Source organism: Numenius arquata, chromosome 1 (assembly GCF_964106895.1).
Source record: "Numenius arquata chromosome 1, bNumArq3.hap1.1, whole genome shotgun sequence".
Classification (NCBI taxonomy): domain Eukaryota; kingdom Metazoa; phylum Chordata; class Aves; order Charadriiformes; family Scolopacidae; genus Numenius; species Numenius arquata.
The window spans coordinates 8,837,384-8,861,917 of record NC_133576.1 but is presented as its reverse complement, the minus strand read 5'-3'; the positions used below and the strand labels follow the sequence as shown (position 1 = coordinate 8,861,917).

At 38.1% G+C, this 24,534-nt stretch overlaps 1 protein-coding gene across 1 annotated transcript in view; it reads right to left on the bottom strand.

The window, feature by feature from the left end:
* Positions 1-24,534, bottom strand: part of SCUBE1 (signal peptide, CUB domain and EGF like domain containing 1) — a 211,982-nt gene that overhangs the window by 89,169 nt on the left and 98,279 nt on the right. The window contains exons 5-7 of the mRNA XM_074159203.1: positions 14,239-14,364; positions 5,949-6,065; positions 2,974-3,063 (exon numbers count right to left, since the gene is read on the bottom strand). Of these exons, the coding sequence (XP_074015304.1) occupies positions 2,974-3,063; positions 5,949-6,065; positions 14,239-14,364 (333 nt within the window). The remainder of the gene's footprint in view (positions 1-2,973; positions 3,064-5,948; positions 6,066-14,238; positions 14,365-24,534) is intronic.

Genomic DNA, 24,534 nt, shown 5'->3' with positions numbered 1-24,534 from the left:
ATGAGATGTATGAACAGCAATATGGTGCAACATTCAGTGCCATCTCTTTAATTAGAGTGCTCTTTCCTTTGAATCTAAGTATTTTTCTCTGAACAGAGGAGACAAAGGACAGCTGGAAGCCCTTGGGATCTTTCTGAACTTTATGAAAAGCGTTGGATGAAAACTCCTAGGAATCACTGGATGGCTCTAAAAGAAGGTTTCTTGCAGATCATCAGAGAAGACCAGTTTCTTGTCTGCCCCACAAGATCTAAATAAAATTGCATCTAAGACGAAGAAAGTAAGCGTATTTACCTACTTTCTCTATTTAAGATTTAGCCACAAGTCACAGGACCACACCATGACTAGGACACAGGCCCCTGCAAGAGTCAGTCTGAGCTACAGAGGTGGCCAGTCTTGCTGTAGCAAAATGAGTGGCATAGGCAGTCATGTCTGACAGAAGTCCTGTTTTCCTAAAGTAATCTCATGCAAGCTCATTCTTAGCCTTGGCTGATATTAAGGGTTATAAAGATCATAGTAATTTTAATAGCATGCAGCAAACGACAGTGGACTAGAAATTCTCGTCTCAGGGCTTGCAATTGAAAGTATCTTTCATCAGACTACTAAAATTACATAAAGTCATCTACTGTTCCTATTCTCCCAAGACTGCCTGCAGGAGGGTCAAAAATCACAGTCCATTTATAAAAGCTGGTAACAAAGTTTCCTGAGGAGCCTTCCAGTACTTTCTGAAACAGTTGTTTAGAAAGCATCTGAAGACACATGGAATTTCATGGAAATGCCACTACACTTCTGAAATGTAGTAAGACTCCATTCAGAAAATAAATTGTGGGTTTTCTGACCATCAGAAATCAGTAGAAATAAACAAGTAGAAAAGCCCCTAAGTAATAGACCACCCACTCAGATCTCACTTACTAATTAAATTTCTTTTCAGCTCTAGTTAATGTTTTTCTAAGGAATCAGTTGTTCAAACATGGCATGTCCATAAACACTCAGCTCTTGGCTGATACTTGCTAATACAGGAAGTACTGAAGAGTTAAAAAATGTATTTTGCAAACCAGATTTCTAACTAAACCTATTTCCAGAATCTATGTTCAGCTTGGAACTTGCAGACCTGGTGTAACGAAGAAGCTTGCTGCTAATCGTAACTTTTAATCCTATTTGCCTGGACTCTTGTGAGCAGTGTGAGTTTATTTTCAGGTTGGATGATTACTTTTATCAGAGGGTGAGGCAGCAACACAGTGCACTGTGTTGCTCAGTCCCTCTAAACCATATTGTACATACTGTTAGAAGCTGGGAAAACTCATCATTTAGATGGAGAGGATTGGATTTTCCAGTGGTCTAGAAGCCCTTTGTACATTTTTTTCCTGACTTCTTGTGAGACTATGGGTCTTACAGAAATTACAGCTAAATGTGTTAATAGCACCTTTAGAAAGCAAGATGTTCTTCCTCATAGCTTTTGTTAGCTTAATTTAATTTAAACAGTGCATCATTAAACCATAAATTGATATGGGTTGCTTGCTAGGTCTGCAAACTAATTGCAAATGAACAATGTAAAAATAAAGGAACATATGCCCAGGTTTTCACGCAAGGGAAGATATTTTACCTCAATATTATCATCCAATACCATTTCAGAGTTACAACACTGTGGCATCTCCTACACAGTACTAGTATGCTGCCTATGGTTAAGCGGATGGTTTGCCATGAGTGATGAGATACAAGTGATACGGAAACTTTACAAATAGTGTCACCATCTGCAACTATTAGCCCAGCAATCAACTAAATATTCGAAGGGAGGCTTCTGGTCTCCTAGAGGTGGTCCTTCCAGATAGGTGTGGATGCTTACAGTGAGAGCTGAGCTTGCCAAGGGCTAACAGGACAGAGTCTGCAATGGGTTCAATGCTTTTAAGAAATGGAATAGTGACCAGGAAGGAAGAGAGCAGAATCTTATCCTGCCAGAATCTCTTCTGTGGGTGAAGAATCCCTGTCTTGTAAACAGTTCACTAGGTACATCTCACCAATGCTCACTATGTTTAAAACCTAGTGGAAAGAATTATATGTGGTGAGTAGGGCATCAGAATGGAAAATACAGAGTAATAAATGACCTGAAAACCTCCAAACCGCTGGCATCATTCAGCAGTCTGTGTGCTCTTTGTCATATGAAAAGAGTCTGGCAGAGGTCCAGTCACTCTACCCTTTCTGTTCCCAAAAGGTCATTCTCACTAATGGCCATAAATATAACATGAAGAAGACAAGCACAAGGGTGCGCAATGGGTTAACTGAGAGCAGAAGCTGAAGAATTATCTTCATTGTTCAATGAACTTCCTCATCCCTTCCACTCTCAGGCTCCAACAACACAGAGAGACAAGCCATGCTTCAGTCTTGAAAGAAGAACATACGGAAGCTCACTGGTCACTAGGGAAAGATCTTTCAGTGGCTACTAACATAGCTGCACAAAGGAAATAAATGAATTTCCAGTCATAATATTTACATTTCAATCAAAAGTACTGCACATTTTAAGTAGGCATATACAGTGGTTCATTTAACACCACATAGGTAATAGAACATTGTTTTATATCATTGTCACCATCCACTTTTAAGTCAATAGGCAGTTCTGCAACATGAGATTTTTGAGGAATCCTACAGCAACACATACACACAAACACACACAAATCAAATGTAAGAAGTAGCTTGCGTAAGGTGAGTAAGGTTAATGGCAAAAGCTTCTTTCTATGCAGAAGAAATTGAACATTAAAGCTGCAGCATTAGGAAAAAAAGTTTAAAAACAAGAAATGAAGTTGTACAACAGATGAGAACTTAACAAAATTGGTGACCTTTTCACACAGATGAAGTCAGGTTAAAAAAAACAAACCAAACCAAAACCAAAGGGACCAAATGAGACCAAAAGAGAACCTCCCCCCTCACACACATACAGACAAAAGTGAGAGCACAACAAAGGAAGTGGAAGAAAAGTGTTACCCATAAGTAGCCGCCGTTTCACCCGCTTGTCCACATCAGCTACTGACGTGGCATTGTACTCAGAACTCTCAATTGCAGCCTCATCCTTCTCTAAAACACAAGTAAGGGACAAACATGGAGCAGTTGGTTAATCACAAGCCCAATTTTCCACTGCCTAAGACAGTTTCTTGGCATGGCACAGCCAAAGCCAAGAAGCAAGGCATGAAAGCACTAAATCCCCGTTAGAGAGTTAATTCCCTTTGAGACCCCAGGAACAAATTAAAGTGTGTTTTGGGAAAGGAGGGAGAAAGAGGGGGAGGAGGAAGAATGGTCAACTATGAAGTAATTAACCACATACAGGAAGCTGGATTCCTACTGGAGAACAAGACAGCTAACACGAGTGCCCCAGAGAGGTGTTAAGGATGAAAATTAAAGTTCAGGGATGCTAGTTAAACAAACTACCAAAGACAAAACTGTAAAGTGGTTCAGGCTAATGGTGACGCCAGGATCTGAAAGTGGCAGGCAGAAGACCGAGACAGATAGAGAGAGCTAGAAGAGTCCGGTGATGGATGGGCACGGATGCACCATAGTCTCATACACATTGACACATCGTGAGGAGAAACCAAACAACAGCATGCAAATTAAACAAAACCAACAACAAAAATAAACAAACAACAAACCAAACAAACACAAAAAAAGATCAATTTGGGCAGTGCTGGTTGCCTGCTTGTCTATGAAACACTACTAGCTAAACATTCAATGCTAGGAAAGATGTTGCAAGAACAGGGTTTAGTAATTTTATAAGCATGCAGTAAGCAAGATGATGTCAGCAGAGGTCATTTTACAAGGTAGTCTCTGATATCCTACACGTAAGAGTTTCATACAGCATAATGAGGACTTTAGTTTGGTTATGTTTCATTAGAAATACACAGAAACAGTCACAAGTGTGGGAAGAGATGATCAGTAAGTGAAATAAAAAGAAAGATTTCTGATACAGGAGAGCAATGGAGAAGCAGCAGCTGGGTCAATAAAATGATTTATACAGAGAGGGAAATGCTTATTAGGAAAACAAAAACCAAAATGCAAGTGGGGACTTTAACATGCAGCAAACATAAAAAGATAAGATAAAATAAAAGGATAAGTCAAGCAAACGAAGACAAAATATGTTAGACAAAGGGTCAACAAGTATTTATCTGGCATTGCAGAAGTTTGCATTCTTGCAGTGATGCCTGGAATATATACACCACTGAAGACAGCAAACACTGGAATCACTGAAGTGAGGAGGAGGAGGAGGAGGCTGGCAGGTTTTGTTTGTGGCAACACTACATGGTTGAGTGGTAACAAGAAGTTGTTTTGTTTTGTTTTTAACAAGTTCTAGATGGGATCAGGCTGCAATAGAGGCTTTTGTTCGAGTTTTTTTTTTTTTTATTTTGCTCTGTAAATAATTAATGAACGTCAGTTATCAGACAAGACAGGCAATCAGGAACCATCACCAGAAAGCAGGAATAAAAATGTAAAAAATAAATAAAAAAAAAATTCAAAATATTCTAAGAGAAAGAACTACTCAGAGGGAAGAAAATCAGCACAGGCAGTAATATGTGACTTACATCACAAGACCAAGGAATGTAACATGGAGTTGTATGTATTACATTACAAAAATGGAAAAAAAAAAAAAAAGCAAAAAACAGGTGCAGTATAGACAGCTTTTAAAACCATTTTTACATGCTGGACAAAATAAAACATCAATCCAAGGATATTAGTGAACGCGAATAAATAGAAGACCAATTATCCATTCAGTAAAACCTGCTCTCAAGATCCTCGCTCTTGCCAATTCTCTGCATCTGGAACTACCACAGGCTTCAGGGAGGGTTATTTAAACAGAGGGACTATGCGATGGAGTCTTCTGTGTTAAGCCAAAGTACTAGCTGAGAGATCCCATAAGCCGAGACATAGTTTGTGGATACAGCAAGGCGGAGTCCAGCACTGAACCTTGTTCAGCTCTACCTCTGCCAGCAAAACCTTCCACCTACCACACAATTTATGCGATCAAACCCATCATCAGGAGTGAGTGAGGCTCTGGGCAGCCATGGAGTTTTATTCCATGGATCTGACTAAGGAATCACTAAAGATAACTGACAGATTTCCATGGGTTTCAAGTGCTCTGTCTTGCAGTATTGATAAAGGAGAGAAAAGGCAATGTGTCCACACTTTTTTAATCTCAGGAAATTACTAGGAATTTGTAAGAACTTGAAATTAAACAAACAAAGGCAACGTGACCACGATGCTACTGAAAACAATTATAGATTTTAGGTTCTGATCTGTGAGTAAGAATTTCCAAATTTTGAGTATGCAAAAATACCCTTTTTTATTTAAAAAAAACAACAAAACAGTGGAAAGAAATGCAGTTAAGCAAGTAATATATTTTATAATCATAAATGTTTGCACAGCATCCCCAAAGATGCTCCACCTCTTGAACAGCTTTTTCCTACTGAAAATCTGAGTGAAAACTTATTCACTACAAGTGCTGTAATTTTTAGAATCATAAAACATACAACAGGGAAGAAAGCACATCATGATAATTAATTTTCCCCAATAACAGCTTAGAAAAGAGGATCGTTTTCCTCACGTTTCTTACGCAAGGAAGTCTTGACTCACGGAAGTGAACAGAAGAGCTGAGCTTCCATTCATAATTATGAACGTTCTACACCTTTTTACTTCAAAAATTATTAGAGTTATGGAAAGAAATAAAAGTTGCAAAGGAGCAACAAAGGGTACTTCATTCACAAACATTTTGACAAAACACGCACAAACACTTCTCTCTCTGTAGAGCATGACCAGGAACTACTATGGCCAGGAACTGCTGTTATAGACTTCTCTCAGCAATGATGCTAAATGCCTGTGAGATACAAAGACACGCGCGTGCGCACACACACACACGTGCACATACATATTCTATGAGGAATATGAAATAAAATGCACTGCAGAGAAGTACTTACCAATGCAGGTTCGGCCATCTGAATGTAGGGCATACTTCTGATGACAACCACACACAGGACCAGTATCTGTGTCATCACAGGTGTGTTGGCAGCCTCCATTCCCATAGTTACAGGTTACTAGTTAAGCCCCAAATGAATGTATATATATGTATATATAAATAAAATGACAATGAAACCAATTAGTCTTGAGGGCCTTTCAGAATACAGAAGAGCAGTAACAAACCAAGACATAAGGCAACATCACATTTGTAATTGCAGTTATTTGCATTTCTTATTCTTTCTGACCCCCCTCATCTGAGCCATGTTCCCGTCTCACACCCTACTCTCAATCCATGCAGTGAAGAAACAAACAGAAACAAAAAAAGCAGCATGTGTTACTTTTCCCCAAGTCTATTTGTATTCATAATTTTACTATGACTGGTTATCCGGTTAGCTTCCTGAAAGCTTCATATCTGTGATATATATGGCATGAAGAAACGAGCAGTCTACTAGTATGGACGTATATTTACAAGTCTGTAGACAGGATTTCTGTTTTCCCTCCCCTTCACTCTCTAAGTAGAGGAAGCACAGGCCAAACAGCAAGAACAGAACCATATAATTCTTGAAATACATTATTTCAAGTACTGGTATTCCTAGAGTAGAAGAAGGTTTAAAAATAAAACAGGAAACATGGATTTTTTTTTCTTTTCTTCTCCAAAACAAGAAATGCATGCTTGTTATTGCCCTGCAGTGCACTGGCCTCAAGTAGGAAAGAAACATTGGAGATGTCACTTTCACTTCCAAGCATACAGTGCAAAATGGCTTTTAGCAATTAAAATGTCTTCCAGTGAAAAAATATTAAACATACACTAAAGCAAACATTTTTTGTGACAGGTAGAGTTTTGAAGTTTACATAAATTAATAGATCAGATTCAATTTCCTTTGACGCATGAAGGATTTAATTTCTGACTATTAAGACAAGCCAGTTTTTAAATATTAAGCCGGCTAGCACCATTAGCAATGCCTCTCATTTGCCCCTTTTCCATTTAATCCTTTGCAGTTGCATAGCTTGCTACTGAATAACACAATTCTGATCTGACTGAATTCTGATTTTAATTTACTGTCTTTATATACAGGTAATTTGGATTAGGCTCTTTATCGGTATATACATACTGGCAGATACACGGGAAACCCAATATACCGTTATTCAGGGGTATCATACTCATAATTTCAGAAAACTTCAATGTTTTGAAATGTTACAGTAATTTAAATACTGACTACAGTATTTTAAATACTGACTCCTATTAACGAGAAGGAACTTCCTCACATTGGCTTTAGCAGAATTTTCCTTCTAGATTAGAGAGTTTTATAAAAGAACCAGGGTAGCAAATTGCAATATACAGTAAAACCAAGATAGTAGTTAATGGGATTTTAAAATAATATATCTAAATCTAAACTGAGGTTCTATCTAATCCAATAGGGATAAGCTCATATAATTTCCCCCTGACCTCAGTGATGCTGCTTTAACACTAGCTTCTTAAAATGGAGTAGACTGGAATTTTCAGTCACGGTAACTAGAACTGAAAATATCCCACCTCTGGTGTGATTGTCCTAGTGCTGAATAGTCATGCCACTCTCAGTAATCACTGAAGTATTTCCCTTAAAATAGAACAGTTCTAAGAAAAGCAACTGAGGGAGACCACCACAGCATACCCAACAGAATTCCCATTAACACCTCCTGCCAGCGTGGGCACTGCAAGCTTACACCCACGGTCTCTGAATTCTGGCAAAGATCACACCAGGAATTGTTCATCTCCCAAGTGAGTACAGAGCAGAGGCCACTACAGGTGCAAGCATCCTTGGTTCTTCACATGGTACAATTTGAATAAAATCCTTGTGTTCAGAGACAGAGGGAATAGTCTTGTCACCTTGTAAGAACAATCTCCAAGAAGAGGGCCTGCCTGGATTCCCACCTCTCTTCCCAGGAATATCGCTGGTCTATCAAATTGGAAAGAATGCCAATGAGAAAGATGGATGGAAAGCTCTCCCTTATTGGAGACTGACAGTTTGGGCACTAGCCTGGAAAATAGGAATTGTGGGTTCAGTCCCACCAGACAGAGAAGGGAACTGAGCTCACGTACCCCAAGTCATAAAAATCCTAAACTTGCAAGGAGTTACATTTAAAAAGCCCCCTAAGCAACAACTACTGTCAGGCATTCTTTCTACTTCTCTAGTTTTATAACTTAACTATTAATTTCTTTTTGTGAAAAAAACCCATGAAGCAAACTATTCTGCTTTGCATCAAATGGAAGCAACAACTCATTTCCTTCAATACACAATAATATTTTTGCTTTTATTTTCAATGTCAAACAAATAAATTAAAATTTTATGCCAATTCTCCATTCTTAAACCTCCCACCTTTTTGATGCAGTCACACTGAAAAATCATTTCCTTGCACAACACAATGCCTGTCCCTATTCACCTCTCCTCCTTTTGCCCATTCTTTGATTTGCAGGTTTTTTTGGGTTAATCTTTTTCTTGTGTGTCTCTCTCTATGCCACATTATGAGTGCAACAATAACTTCTTGGTTAATCTGGAGGAAGACGAAATACTGGTTTGCAGCTTAGCTGGGAGCTAGAGGAACAGACAGAAGTTGTTTGAATCGGCTGGCTGCAGCCTGAGTGCAAACATGAGCTCTCTTCTGGCCAGCTGTGTCTGGGATGTGATCGCGCAGGAGCAGTAAGCAGTATAAAAGGCAGCTGCTTGCAATATTTAAGGTATTGGGCGCACACTAGTAGAGCTAATCCAGGATAAGGTAATTTCTGTCTACCTATCCTCCCTGCCTTCTCGACCCCGTATGCCTCTTGGGCTACGTGGAAGTTCATTCAATGCTTCTATCCCTGTTGGACTGCAGTGCCATCACAAATTAACTTAAAGGTGTTGTTTATGCCAGATGTTTAAATACATTTCTAGCCAACAGTATTTTTATTGAGGATTTTAAAGTGCAAGCAGCAACAAAGTGAATATTTTAAACAACTTGACAGCAGTGGTTATCTTTGGCATTCCTTGCTGAAAGCCTCTGCTGGAAGAGATGAAAATATCTTAACACGGTTTCTCTGATCCACGTAATTCCTTACTATATTTGTCAATGAAAATTCGCACCAGGCCAATGGACTTGATAGTAAATCCTGCAGAATCACACACTTCTTTTATAGTTTCCCTGTATGCTAAAGCTACTGGTTCCTGTTCTACCCAGTCAATGAACAGATGTAGGTCAGTTCCTTTTCCTGTCTCTTAAAAATATTAGTAGATCACGTTTTTGAAGGATTTGAATTTCTGTCTAGACTACTATTTATTTCTTTATTTTAAGCAACTTGAGTCAAAATTCTGGAGCTTGATGGCTCTGCAGGTGAAATTGGTAAAAAATCCAGTTATAAAATGTCATTTCAATTTCCTTCCAGCCTTAATTCTGTGGCAGTGACACACCGAGAAATTTCTCTTGCTTAGAGGTAGAAAACCAAAATTATTTAAAAGCAAAAGGACATCCAGATCTACTCCATTTTTTTCAGAAAGCATTAAGGCAAAATTAATTAGAAATGTCAAAGTGTTCTTTCAAAAATTATTTCTGATTAATTTTGACTCTACAGCTATGCAAAAGCCTGCGTGCTCAATAGGAGTCCATGACATTAAAAGGGCAAACAAAAAGAGGCGAAATGGTAACTTGTGATGGACACAGATCACCTTCAAATATTAGAAATCATGTTACAATAAAAGGGATGGAAAATAGTATGTTAATTTTTTTTTTTTTTACTGAAGGAGAATATACATATAATGGTTAGAAGTCAGATATACTTTTCACCACATAGCAGATTTAAAACCAGAGTAACACCATGGCTTTTCCCACTGCTTCAGCATTTGCGTATGTTTTAAGTGTAATCAAAATGCTGGGCTCTTTCCCTGAGTGAGAGAAACACCCTGTACAACTGGCTAAACCCAGCATCTCATAGAGAAGGCTTCGCTCGTGTGGGCTACAAGCATGAGTAGAAACAGTACGAGCCCTACAAAGATGTACACTGTCTACGTGAGGTGTCTCATGCTGGTGGCCAAGTTACCAGTCTGTTCTCCCAACACTGTTTCTAGTGTGAACGAAGAGCTATGAGGAAGCTATGGGGCACCCGGAGCCTTAGCCTGGTGCTTCAAATAGCCTTCAAACAAGATTAATTCTTTTCGCTGACTATAATGCTCAGGCTCTTGAACTGCCCAGCCACCTTTCAGGGCCTGCAGGCTGACAGCATGGCATAATCTCCCCAACTGTCCACTTGCCTGTGCTGGGAGCATCAGCATCTATTCAGTTTGGCTGAGCTGAGCTAAGCATTCCTGAGACACAGCTTTGCATGCGGGCCAGTGCTTACATCCATAAAAATACATGGACTGGTCTTGAAATGACGTTTTGATGATGAAAGACAAGAAACTACTGTCTGGAAGAGGAATGACATCTTAAAGAACAAAAGGGGGTTTAATCTTATTCCACTAAATAATGATATTGATGTTGCATGCTAAAACCCCCAGAAAATAGAAAATACCAGAATTCAGCCTTACTCCATAGGCTAAATCCTGCTTTCGGTGCTTCTCTGAACTTTCATATAATCCTTTTTCTGGTCTTTTCCATCTGACATGTCCACGACAAGGAGTAGTTGAAAACATATGGCCAAATATTAAATCTAGCATTAGTACCCAGTAACCCAAAAAATGCCCTAAGACAATGATGTCCTGACCTTGTCCGCACATGGACTGAAATATATACTATGGCTCAGATGCCACAGAATTTGCAACTAGCTAGATCTTTTGTTTTTATAGTATGGCTTTCTGTGACAGTTCAAACCAGCACACTGCAATTCCAGATAAATTAAAAATTGTACTGCTTTTTAACTACATCGGCCATTAAATATATAATTTATATAAATATCTGGGTATCTCTTTCTACGTGATAAAGCTGTGCATGCAACATTGCTTGCATTATTTATTCTAGAACAGCCTTACTTTTTTAACATTCTGGAGATCTTTGTACTGACAGCAAATAGCTGCATGAAAACATTGTCAGCAGGAGCTGAAAAGCTGCCACTTGGCATAGATGGGACAGCATTGTATTGTAATCATACTAGACAGGATTTTTAGAATTACTTAGCACTCGCCCTCCTGCTCACTTAAATCAGTATTATTGGAGAGGGCACATAGAAATAGCTGTAGTTAAGGTTATCCAGCATTTGTCATTATAAGATTCAGCTTTCACTTGTTTATAACTCTGTCAGAATTATTTCTTTTAGGCTGCAAGTATGTGTATCTGCTTTAGGTTTCCTCTTGCTTTTTCAAGTTCCAGCTAAACTGATACATCTAATAATGGATAATCATACGAAACACTAAGAAACCACTAAGGTTGCAATATTAAGCACTCAAAAACTATGAAATACCAGACTTCTGGTACACAAACTTATTGTATCATGATAACCATTTTTAATGAGAAATGCAGAAAACACTCCTGCCTTATTCAGTGCACAGAGGAGCTGGGGAAAGTCAGGTCTGTGGAAATAGCTGGAGAATCTTGTCTCATTTACTGCAGAATGAGTAGTAAATCAGAACAGGACTGTCAAGAAAGGATGGTCTTGTTCAGACAGTGAATAGAGCCCTAACAAACCCTAATCTACCCCTGCCATGGAATTCCTACTTAGGGCTTGGCAAGTCACTTGAATCACATCTATTACAAGTTACTAATACTATATTCCTTTCTCCATGGCATTTGCAAATACAGCTGGAGCCATTGGGAGCTTGGCTTTGATCATACTAAAGCGCTATAAATGCTGAGCTGGGTTCTGGGTGTTTCTTGTTAATCACCTATCACTACTAAATGCCTTTGACGTGAACATCTTTATATTCATTTCCTATTTGTAAGATAGGAAAACCAGTACTTTTTAACTTGACAAGATGTTCTGAAAATACATAACCAGTGCCTCCAAAGCACTTCGATATTACAGTAATGAGTATCATGGGAAAATCCATGAGGAAATTAAAAATTTTATGTTCAGAATAGGGTTTAAATACTGTGCATCAGGAAAGGCATGACATTGAAATATGGAGAGGAAGCTATTGAACAAAAGCCTATTTAATGAGCACTGACCATCACGCACACTGAATGAAGCAAGACACCAATAGTGACTGCCTTATTAGCACGTGGTGATATGATTAGGTGATATGTAATCATATAATTAGGATGTAATGACAATCTTGTAATGCATGCAAAAAAAGCAAGGAGCCTCTCTTCCATTTTTTTAATGCTTTCTAACTTATTTTAACATTATTTTTCCCTTTGAGGAGCACGTCTCATTACTAGTGGACTTGGGCCAATACGTCTGAAAATGTCTCCTAGTATGCCGATTCAATTGCAAACTGGCTGATAAAATTTCACTTAGTGAAGTACTGGTTCTCTGCCACTTATCCACATTAAAAAAAAACAGATAAGAAGCTCTGAAAAGCCCTGAAAGGCAGAGTCTCCTGGAGGGACCATGATAAATTCAACTAATTGAGAGGGATATATTAATATACTACGGGTATATGAGACCCTACCAGTCCCTGATGTAGAGAGCTACAGACTCAGTCTGGTCTGACAATGGGCAAGTGTCTCTTTTTCAGCTCTTCAACACAGCTGTACTCAGTACTTGCAAAGCTGCAGCTCAAGGTTTAAGCCAATTCCACCAAAACGGTTATCTGTGAAAAAGTTTTTTTAAAAAGTGAAGATTTGGTTTCAGAACTAGATCTTTATAAATAGCCTGCTGTAATCTCACAATTACTGTCCCAGCCTACAGCTTTACACTTCTTTGCGTTTGGAAGGGCCAGAAGTACAGTTATTTTAAATAAGACTCTGGACTGTATTTCCAGAATGTGTTGTGGGTTTAGGGGTCAGTGTACTCTGCAGCCTCCATGGTCTTGAAACACTCAGAGTTCCTACTTAGAGGTCTGTCAGCAAAAGTTCATTATACTTCCAACTACAATTTAAACACTACAGGGCATAGAATAGATCCAAGTTTTTCACTCTATTAAACCTTAAGGCATTTAGAAATATTGTTCTGGAAAAGGCTCTAAACCTCCCGTCACCATCTCACTATGAAAAAGGATAACACAATTCCTAAGGAATGTACAAATTTGTGGAATCAAATAATAAACAACTTAAATAAACATCCTCTCCAATGTAGCTGATGTTGCACTGTAATTAACAGCACGCAATGTTCACTTCGAGTAAACACTGAGAACGAAAATTACCATAAAGGCAATTTTTGTCTGTGCTTTTGCCTTTGGCCCTGTGTTGTGTAGCCTCCTTATACTGAGGAGCAATCAGGCTGCACAATATCCTGTGGCATTTCTTGATGATATCCAAAGGTGACTCTGTACTTGGAAGCTAATATCATCTAAGCATATTTATACAGTGGAGATCTCAGGAAGAAAGAAGTTGAAGCTGAAGAAAGGCTATCCCAAAAATACTGGCCCTATGACTAGCACAAAACATGTTACATGTTATTTTATGACGCTTCCTTTATTTTGTCTCTCACAAAGCTACCAAGTAGGAAAGGAAGTTACTGGAGTCAGATTTAACACTCACTGAAGCCATGAGAAAGATTCTGATGTAATTCGGAAGCTTTCAGATGATCGTGCTGAGCTACACAGGGTCAGTTATTTTAACCTGTACAGAATAATCTCCAATTTGTGGGCTAATGAATATCTGTATCTTTTGCATCCCAGCTTTGAGAATACATCAGAGTTTTTCTTTGAAGAACAGTATATATGATACAGCTGTATGTTTTCCAAGTAATAACAAGAAAAGAAGACTGTGTACAGTGGAATTAGGACTACAGCAAACATTTCTATCCTTTAACACTCTTAATTTGATAGCTCTAGTGGGTTTATCATTAAACCTATTAGTAGATTTATCAATGCATGGATCGTTGTGGACCTTCAAAATATTGCAAGCCAGAATCCTCTATGCTTTGTTTGTTTTGCTTTACAAGGAAAGCCTGGATTAAATTGCATTCATAGTGAAGTAGAAAAGTTGTTTCCATTTTGCTAACAGAATCACTGCCAACATTCTGTTATTCAATCCCTATTATCCATCCTCAAGTACACCTTCTACAGCAAAAAAGGCATTACTAAAATTACAAATCACCTTTGGCCAAAACAAAGTCGAGTTATTGGCTTCTAGAAAACAACAACAATGAAGAAAATAAGACATTTTTTGGCATTTGAAATTTAATCTTCAACTACCTACATTTGCAGTCCTTCTGGTTTTTGGCAAGTTCAAAGCCAGGCCTACATTCACAGGCAACCCCACCTTTGGGCGTCTCCCGGCAGATGTGTGCACACCCATGATCTTTGTTCATACAGTTCATACCCTCTGTAAAGAAAAGAAAGAAAAATGGAAAATATTAGTACTGAAAAAACAATTGCAAAATAATTACACACATCCAGTCCTCCCATAATTTTAATTGTAATTTTTATTTTGCATGTGGGCTGTGTTCCACAGGGCAAAAGAATGCAGCTAAAAAGAGGTACACAATCAACAAAACAGTATAATAAAGGACAAATCTCCTCTGGGGCAAATGTAACAAGTACTACTGTGGAATATAGGATGTCTCTACTGCATGTAGAAATGCACGACTTCTGATTTCCCTCTTCCATATCCATATTCTAATACTTCATGGAAATAGAATGGATTTAAAGGATACTCCAGGAAGTTGTCTGTCCCACAGGTGATTATCAGAGTTGAATAACTGAGCTTACTGTTGTATAAATTTTACCTTGTATAAATGTAATGGTTGTTACTGTCTGCTGCGTTTTTGTTTGCCTGTGAACACGCTTTACATTTTCTAACACACAAAATCTACCAAAGAATATATCTGAGCATTTTTGCTTGGATCTGTTTCTTCGATATTTGTTATATATCTCAGTTATCTGTGTGTCATCCACCATAAACGCAGCCCATCTCCAACAAACCTACTACCACTTTTCTATTTGACTATATTTAACAAAACATACCAGCTGTTCAACAACAAACGTCCAAGTGCCACGGGTGGATTCCTGTTAATGTTTATGCCAAGGAGCAGTACCAAACAGCTTTCTCTTAATCATGGCAGAGCCAGTTTTAGCTTTCTAAAGCATGTAAGTGATTTAGATACTGAATGCACCTTATGCTCTTGGAGGCTTTCATTACCGTGTTAATTCAAATCCCACATATTCACAGAGATCTTGAACTCAGTCCTTATGGGTCAGCATCTAGCATTCCTTGTGTGAAGGAAGGCTAGCAACATTTGCATTACAAAGCCTTCCCAAGCTTCCCCTTGGATATCTGACCTGGAAAGGAGAGACAAATTCTCTCAGAGTACACTGACAGAGAATTCACAGAGTAACTCAGCTTACTACCATGAAAACAGCATGTATTCCCCAAAACTCTGCTACACGCAACATCAGTGTGGACTCAGCAGCTCGTCTGTCGCTTTTTAACATGGCTACCGCTACCTATCCTAGGCTACTTTCTCAAACCAACTCCAGTGTAAGATGTTCGACTCAAACCTACTGTAGCAATGTACGGCAAATAAACGATTTTTCAGGGCTGTTGCAAAGTTTTTGCTTCCAAAGTTGAAAGGGATCCCTGCCCTCCCTTTTATTCTTACAGAAACTACATGAATGTACCTGCCACCTCTGGCACCCACACACGCTGCCTTTAGGCTGTGGCTGGTCTCACGCTGTCAAATATTTCAAACCAAGTGTCAAGGCTTTATGATGAATTTGAGCAAAAGCTTCTCTGCACACAAAAGAGTTTTTAATTGAACACAAATAAGCATGTAAGACGGCTACTATGAAACTTTGTGTACAATACTCTGAGTCAGTCAGAGATTCCCTCAGGTCCACAGAAGCTAACAGCTTCAGAAGTTATTTGCACTGCTTGGCTTTATCTCAGGAAGGTTTATATTAGCAGAGCAATGAAAAACACACATCACCAGTCCGAGTGGGCATTTTTGTTCATCTCTCCTATAAAAAATATCAGGATTTTAAATCCCACGACCTAGAAAACCAACATTATAGACAACAGATATATTTCTTCTAAATTCCCCTCTGTGTTAGCCTTGATGAGTCTAAAAACTTGCCAAAGCACAAAAAAAAAAATATTCTCTGTAAATTTCAGCCTGGACAACAGATGCTACTGGAAGATATAACACATACTATACCATACCATCCCATACATCGAAGTAAGGTATGAATGTTTTGTTTGGCTGAATAGACATAAGAAACCTGGGAACAACCTTATTGAAGGTTTTGAGGCATTTTATAATCTCTTTCTCTCCACTTCTCCCAACAAAGGATTTCAGACACAATGTGTTTGACAAACTGCATTCCTGCGCACTACGCTATGTTCAGAAAAGGATCTGGGAAAGATAACACATGCCTGATTGAGTCACACGGCTGAGGCAATGAGAAGAGAGGAATTAGATAGATGAAAGAAGATATTTAATGGCCGAGAAGAGTAATGAAGCAAGTGATTTTCAGTGTTTACTTACAGATACTGAATATCTGCCATTGTTAAAATCACTTGGGAAGACAGAAATTGTGCACTGCTAAAAATATCAGGAGAAACTGAAGATCAGAATTATTACATTTTGAAACAAAAGGGAAAAAAAAAGCATAATTTTATGCCGGTATTTGCGTGTAAGACCACAATATATCAGTTACCGTTTTAATAATTTCAGTTATTGTATTCATCTGATAGCTGGAGCTGTAGAAAAAGTATTTCAGTTCCATGTTTAGCTGGAGAATAACACCATACAGATCTTCTAAATCTGAAAACCATTAATCCAGAAAAATTAAGGGGTTTTGGTGAAATGAGAAACCATTATTTTTCACTCAAGGGCAGGAACTCATTCACATTGAAACTTTTCGTTTATATTTTAGTATTTTTCAAAATCCCTAAGACTTAAATTACAAATAATTATTTAGGCTTGAAAAAATTATTTAAACAAAATTTCAGAAAAAAAATACTTTGGCTTGCTTAAAAATGTAATCTAAAATAAATTTGTGTTAATTTGCAAATAGTTTTAACCATTCCAAATTTTATTTTTTCAGCAAATGCAGTATTTGGCCACGTCTTCTGTATCAGTCGACATACACAAATGATTTATGAATCATTGTTGACACACAAGATTTACTTTTTTTGCAAGCTGATTCTTCAGACAATACTGAACCTTTTATGATATAGCATATAAATAATACCAAAATATATAAAAAATATGCCGAATACCTTCCTAATACTAGTTTAGTTGCTATACAAATTCATACAAATGGGAGAGAAAAATACTCCTAAAATGACTTTGTTCAGTATTCTCTTTAGCAGGATGTGATTCAAACTCTAAAATGAACTAGAAATAGATAAAACACTTCGCATATTTTCTTATACTGGAACTGGAAGGAGCGCACTGCTGGTAGCAAAATTACTGGTCTGCTGACTGCACACCACTCTGCTATCATAGAAGTAGTAAAATGTCTGAGTTATCATCTCCCCTCACTATCACCTCCTGAGAAACAAAGTCTTGCCTTATTTTAGTTAATGTTTAGCAGCCACCTAAAGCGCTCATGCTTTTTACACAAGGAGCCAAGAGTGTGAATAACAGCATGGGAAAAATTCCCCTGATGTGAAAGGGGGATGTTTCTTAAGCATCTCAGCGCCTGCCTTGGCGTTTAGCTTCCCTTGCCCCAGGACAAAAAGGATGACCCAAAGGGGAGGTGGGCAGCGTGTTTCCAGACCCACTGGCACTGCCATGTGTAGGCAGCCAGGAGGCTCCTCTCCCCAGAGATGGGCAGTGCACAGCTCCAGCAAAAATGCTGTGTTCTTTCTGGGGGTAACTAGCACAATCAAAGCCAAACAGCTTCATTTGTAGAAATGGGTGGAAAACTAGTAATTCCAGTAAAAAACATGATCATGGAAAAATGGGGTGGGATTCTGCTGCTCATCTAAATATGTCTGAAGTTTTTCTCTTAATCACCGTAAGCCCCAACTCAGCAGAGGGGCCCCAGCACCAAGAGGAATGCCCTGTACTTCACGTGTTGCTCCTTCCCAGAGCTGACCAATGTAATGCAGAACCAGGGAAGAGAGGGGAAACATCTATGGAATTATTCTAGGCCTTTTCCAAGATAGTACATGCCCATAGCAGTTTCACATCAGCATGTTGCACGGCCTGGGCAAAATATCAGGCAATGGATCTTCCACCCGAGCCTTAACCAGAAAGTATTTGCAGAACTACATATTTTACTACACAGCCTTGTGACCCCCCCTTTCTCACGTCCTGTGCACAACTGCATCATTCTGGATTTGAACACCAGGACTTGTTCCTAGTTGCTTCTCTTGGTTTTTTTTGCAGTGATCTGTGTGTCCCAGCTTCTAGAACTGATGTGATTATGGATCAACTGAAAAACCATAGTTCCCAAATCAATGGAAAGACTAAATGTTGGTAAAAGAAGCCTGTACACCAGAAAACCCTTACTTTATCATCATGACACTAAAACGTCCAACTTTGAAACGTTCTAGGTTTTTCATGTTAACTGTTAATAAAAGCAGTATCTTAATTACATATGCTGTTACTCAAGGTAGTATCTAAAGGCTAGCACAAAAATGGGTGCATGTTGTCTTTGGCAGTGCTGGCAGACAGTAAAACTTTTCAAACACAGACACACTCTCAGCAAATTCACCTTACAAAAGGACAGTAAAACAGAATCCAATGGAAAGTATATTATAAACAGGAAGAGAAATGCCACTTAAGAAAGGAAAACACTAATCTAATTAAACTAAATCCTCTCTCAGCATTTTAGATATGACTTGAGAAACTCTCTCCTATTGCATTCCTGGATTTTTTCTGACTTTCAGTTACAAAAGATTGTTCATGGGAGAGTGGCAGACATTGTTATATGACCCACAATTCACATTCATTTTTGTTGCTGGCCTAGGAGAGATTTGGGCGTGAGTCTACTACATTAATCCAGTCTGCCATCTAGTTATCACAAATCTCTTAATAGTGCTGTTCTGCAAAATGTTCAGGCTGATACAATGACCTCTCCATTGTATTATGCTCTAAAAATGTTTTCAGCTCAATGGCTCTGAAAGTGCTTAAATCAGGCTGACTGTGACAACTAATGTACTGATCAGCCTTTACTTTTCATTAACACTGCCTGTTCTCATCTTAATTAAGACTTCTAGCAATTATTTTACTCTGTGGTTCATCATATATGCTTATCCTCTATGGTGTCATTATTTCACTTACTCTGTATTTATATTGATATTTTTTATAACTTCCAAATAAACATGCTGATTCCAAACACAATCTGAAAAAGACTACTTTAAATTGCACCAGAGATATAGTAATAACTTCTAGAATATTGTCAGAGTATATGTGGTTGAATGTGGCAAGAAAATACAAGAAGTCTTGAACATAACCCATATGTACACACCAACATGCACGTCACTTATACTCAGTCCTCAAAACTACATGATTGGATTCTCTTTTTTGTTGATAAGTTAATTTTAGCACTAGGTACACAGTGAAATCTCTTACTACAGTTGCACACTTATTTAGTTAAAAAAAATCAATTTTATAAAAAAATAATTAAAACGTTGCAGACATGAATTACGAAATTCATACACCACATAATTTGTATGATTCTGTTCTAGTAACTTCTAGAAGAGTTAAAAGACATTAAATATAAGTTATATGCAAGTCATTGTATTGCTGGCCTCCAATAAGCCACAGTGTTTAATAGTTTATGAACCGTTTTACACACTTTTTATGAACATACCCTGTATGTAAAGTAAAGCATAAATCTTTATAACACAAAAAACCCAGCAATTTTTGTGATTAATTTCTCTCCATCAATCTTAGTTATAGTTAAAAATTACTTTTGCTTGGGTAGGGGATCCATGTGGTGCTACAAACATCTACCAGTGGTATTCAGGACTTTAAGGACTTTTTTCTTTTAGAGAACTACTAATTTAAGCAACGATAGAGTTCAACTGTATCAGCACGTATTACATATCATAGCAAACTATCATACTACCAAATATATTGTAATTATAATAACTATATAGTAAAAAGCAGAATGTAGCATGTAAAACTCTTTAGTAAGGTCACCTAATTGTCGCTTATGATCACTCTCTCAATGCCTGGTGCTAGAAAGAGGGGAACATATCTTCAGCAGCAGAGAGAGGAAATAGTAAAAGAGGAAACAAGCGTTCCCCTTTTTGTTGTTTACTAAACTAATAGCATAGTGGGATTTTTTTGTTTTGTTTATTTTCTTTTTAAAAATTCATGTGAGTAACTACAGCATTACAATAAAACACACTGGTCAATGACCAAGCAATATAGAAGACTGACAGCGACAACTCCACTCCCAGGGGTTTTTGTTTTACTGTTAGGAATGGAGGCCAAACAAAACACACCAAGTTTCTGATGGACACAGGAACATGATGTTAGTGAAAGTGCAAGATGGCTGTTTCAAGCCAAGTGCTACATTATGTATGTAAATTTTGGTCATATAAATGCAGTTAGATGGTTGACTATCCAAAAAAGTCACGGTTAACTTTTTGGCTGGCTTGTGGAAAGCAGCTCCCTATCTCCGTCTGCATGTCCCTACTTTGGCCTTCTAACTCCAGCATCTTGTGCGCTTTAGAAGAGTGATGAAAATTCAGCTAAACAACCCGATTACAGTCAACAAATACATATGGTTAGATCTTAGCTCCTTTGTAGCTGAAGGATTGTCTTCCAACAGTCCAGATCTGACCTTCACCTTTATGCTGCACAGTTGCATCAGATCTTCTGGACACTTCTGGCTCACTAATAAGGGCCTGATTCTGGGACGTGAAGAATGTCTGGGTGAGCTCACCTCAAAACAGAGTATGTCCTCACTTGAGGATAAAAAAGAAACAGCAAGATTTGCTTCTTCAGCAAGAAAATGGAAGATAAAACTAACTGATTGAGGCAGCTACCCTTCCTCAGCCGATCACATCATGGGTACAAAGCATCCAGCTGGGAATAGACCACTAGAGCGAAGTGAGAAAGCTTGCACTGAGTATGCCGGAAATGTAATAATCTATGTCATGGTCTAATGTTTTTTGTATTCGTCACTGAATGAACACAGACTTTCTTTCCATCTTCATTCCTGAAATAAGTTGTTTGGTTCTGCATAAAGCTTTAGGAAAATACAGTTGTTTCAGTGGCTGCAACTCACCCCAACAGGGGTTGAAAAGAAAAGAAAACAAATAAAGCAGGCAAACTGACCCAAGGAAACGGAATTCTACACTATTAAGTAGGTTGGCTGGAGAAATCCTGGACATCATTCAAGAAAACAGCTGCTGGTATATTACAAAATAAACAATTTCAAGTTTGTTTAGCAATTACATGTGTTTTCAGTTTGGATATAAAACGTGCTTAGGGCCAGCATCTTCAGCAGGCAGGCTTGCAGTCTGATCTCTGACAAGATGTTCCTACTCTGAACAGCAGCCAGAAAACCGCATGTGTCATCCAGCCCTGAAGAGGGGCTTTATCTTAAGATTCAGAAATAGGCATGTGTCAGAAATACAACTTCATTCCACCAGCAGTAAAAGCAAAGATTTGAAATTCTGCAAAGGTACTGTAATTTCAGAAAAGAGGATAGAAAGATTAAGTGAATGATGGAAGTGAACAGACCAAGTTTAATTTAGCAAAAAAGCTATGGAGGAAGGGAAAGGAAATAGATTCAAAAATTTCCAGAAAACAAGAGCAATACCTATGGGACCAAGAACAGAGAATAAGAATGACTAGCTGAAATCCAGCCCAGGTTGGTTGTGACTGACTTGTGATTGTGTGATGGCTTTTTGGTGGATCACATGAAAGAAGTTTGGCAATCTCAGTCTATTTCCCACATTGCAGAGCTACCAGTAGAAGCTGGTAAACCCCTTCCAATAGTCTCTGTGGGGAGACGGAGTATAGTTACCTTCTCCCATATAGATATGGTTTATCTCAAAGAAAATCGAGTAAGATAGCCTTGGGAAAGTGTGTTGCTGCTGCTCTGGCAGAATCTGTCAGCCTCTGCTAGTTACATGGCACCTGATATTACCACTGATTTCACACAAAGGGAAATATATGGCAGGGAAAAAGAAAGATAAGGACAAGAAAGGAAAGGAAACCAAAACACAGTCACCACCACTGCAATCTGCTTTTAATTTTGCCTCATCTTTAAATTGCAATTCCTTAAACAGTAAAGCAAAGCAAAAGAAAAGGTTGGTTTTCAGGTAGTCACTGCCACACAAAGTCCTTTGGCAGATGGAGCTGACCCTGAGGGCAGACAAGGCTATGCAGGAAGCGTAGCTGAGGAATGAGCTTTTCTGTTTGAGTCTTCACTATTGCTGTCACAATACTAATATACTAATAAACCTTGAGCAGTTCTGATATCCTGGCCCCAAGAGAAGCGGTGCTACAGCAGAGCCAGCAAATGACAACATCATCAAGGCGTGCTCAAATACCCCCAGATGGGTAGGAGTTCAATAACTACAAGGAAGTCCCAAGTTGTCTCAAAAATGAGAAACTCCCAGGTTATTTTTTAAAATACTAGGCCTTTGGGCCTCATAGCATACTAGAGATATGAAAACCTGGCTCATTCTTTCCTAAAAGGTTCTCTCAAGGGATAAAAAGTACCTATTTATAATATGGGAAGATTGTAGGGCGTTAGACCAGATAATGGCAAGAAAATGATTTTTCCATCCCTGGTCACAGAAGAACTGTGTATTTAAAAAAATTTCTCCACCTCTACCAAGTGAAACTTTTAATAAAGATGTTGCAAAGTTTTTAGTCCTCCAATAAAAAACTATGATTCTATGAACTTAAAATAATGTCAGAAAGCAGATGCTTTCACAAGTATAAATAAATCATTTTATTGAACTTACAGCTTTTCAGTAGTATTTCGTGAGAAGTTTTTGAACCAGGTCTAGCCAAAGTTTAACTCATTATAGTATTGTTTGCATAAAGATAAGGCAAGAGATGGGATGGAAAAAAAGAATCCTAAAATGTTGTAGCTTTTTCCTTCTTCTGAAATCTGCACAGCTGACAGGAGACAGCCTTGGTTTCCAGAAATAAATATTTCTAATAAAATATTTTAAAAAATAAATATTTCTAGGGCACTTTTTCAAACACATAGCATATATTCAAATAGAGAGAATAACAGTAAACATTTCAACAACACTTTGCTTTGCAGGAACTCCTTCACATCCCAAACTCTTCCCAGGGAAATTCCACAACTTCTTGCAACATCATATAATTAAACATAAAATGAGTATGTGCTTGATCAGTACCTTTGAAGCAAGAGATATTTTGCGGGTTTACTTTCTGAGTCTGTTATTTAAGAAAGCTATGTAGTAAGTAAACCTTGCAAAGAAGCAGAATGAAACAGATTCTTCATTTGGGTTCCTACTAAGCTTTAACTAAGACACTTCAGTCCCCATGGAACCAACCAATGATAAAGGGCCCTGGATGTATGAGGGCTTAATTTCAAATTCCAAGTGGAAGAATGACCTCAGCAGTACCTATTCTGCATTGGGAATATTCTCACAACCCAAATTCTTTTTCTGGGAAGCAACAGTCTCCTGTGGCCTCAACTTACAGCCACTATCTTTCTCAGGTATAATACACCCCAAATGAGATACCATTGTCTGAAGAATTCTGATACTAATTTTGATATTCTAGGAAGACTACTTTATTATCATGAACACAACACATAAAGATTTTTCTAGATGTTGATGGCTAGAAAGAGCTTCATAGATGCAATTGATTTTTTTCTCATTTTCTTTTTTACATAAACAGAAAATACATTGTAGGACTAATTAGCAAATGATACATCATATTATATTACATATAGCTGTATATATTATATACTATTATAGATATATGTATGGTTATATATGTACTAAATTATATATATAATGAATATTTGTAATTCTACATAATGCTAAATCTACTAATGCATATATAACCTATTTAAACCCAAAAATATGTTGTGCAAGAAATGAAGACCGTCCACTGCTCTCCAGGTAAATATGGAACACGGATCAAATTATTATCTTACATCAGGCCTACCATTTTTGTAGGGCTAAACATGACCAAGATTCAAAGCTCATTCTGTTATTTTGTTCCTTACAAAATAAAACACTGACCATGATGTTAAGGAATTCATAGACTTGCCCCTGTGCAGAAAGGACCATGTAGCACAAAGGCAGACATGTTTCTCAAAGACAAGTGACAAAGCAACAGAGTTTCTAGCTTCCTGTTCAGTTTTCTGGGGGTCACTCCAGCTCTAAAAAGCTGAATGTGAAGCACCATCCATATGTAGCTGTGTCCCCAGAGCTTCACATTTCCATCAACATTTTGTCAGTAGAAAACACCAATGGTCTAAGCTACTGCCCCACAACAAAACAGCTGCTTTCCAGTAGCTGTGGTGACTTTCAGAAAAATCATATACAACCTGGAACCAACATTTTAACAGTATTTTTCAAGCC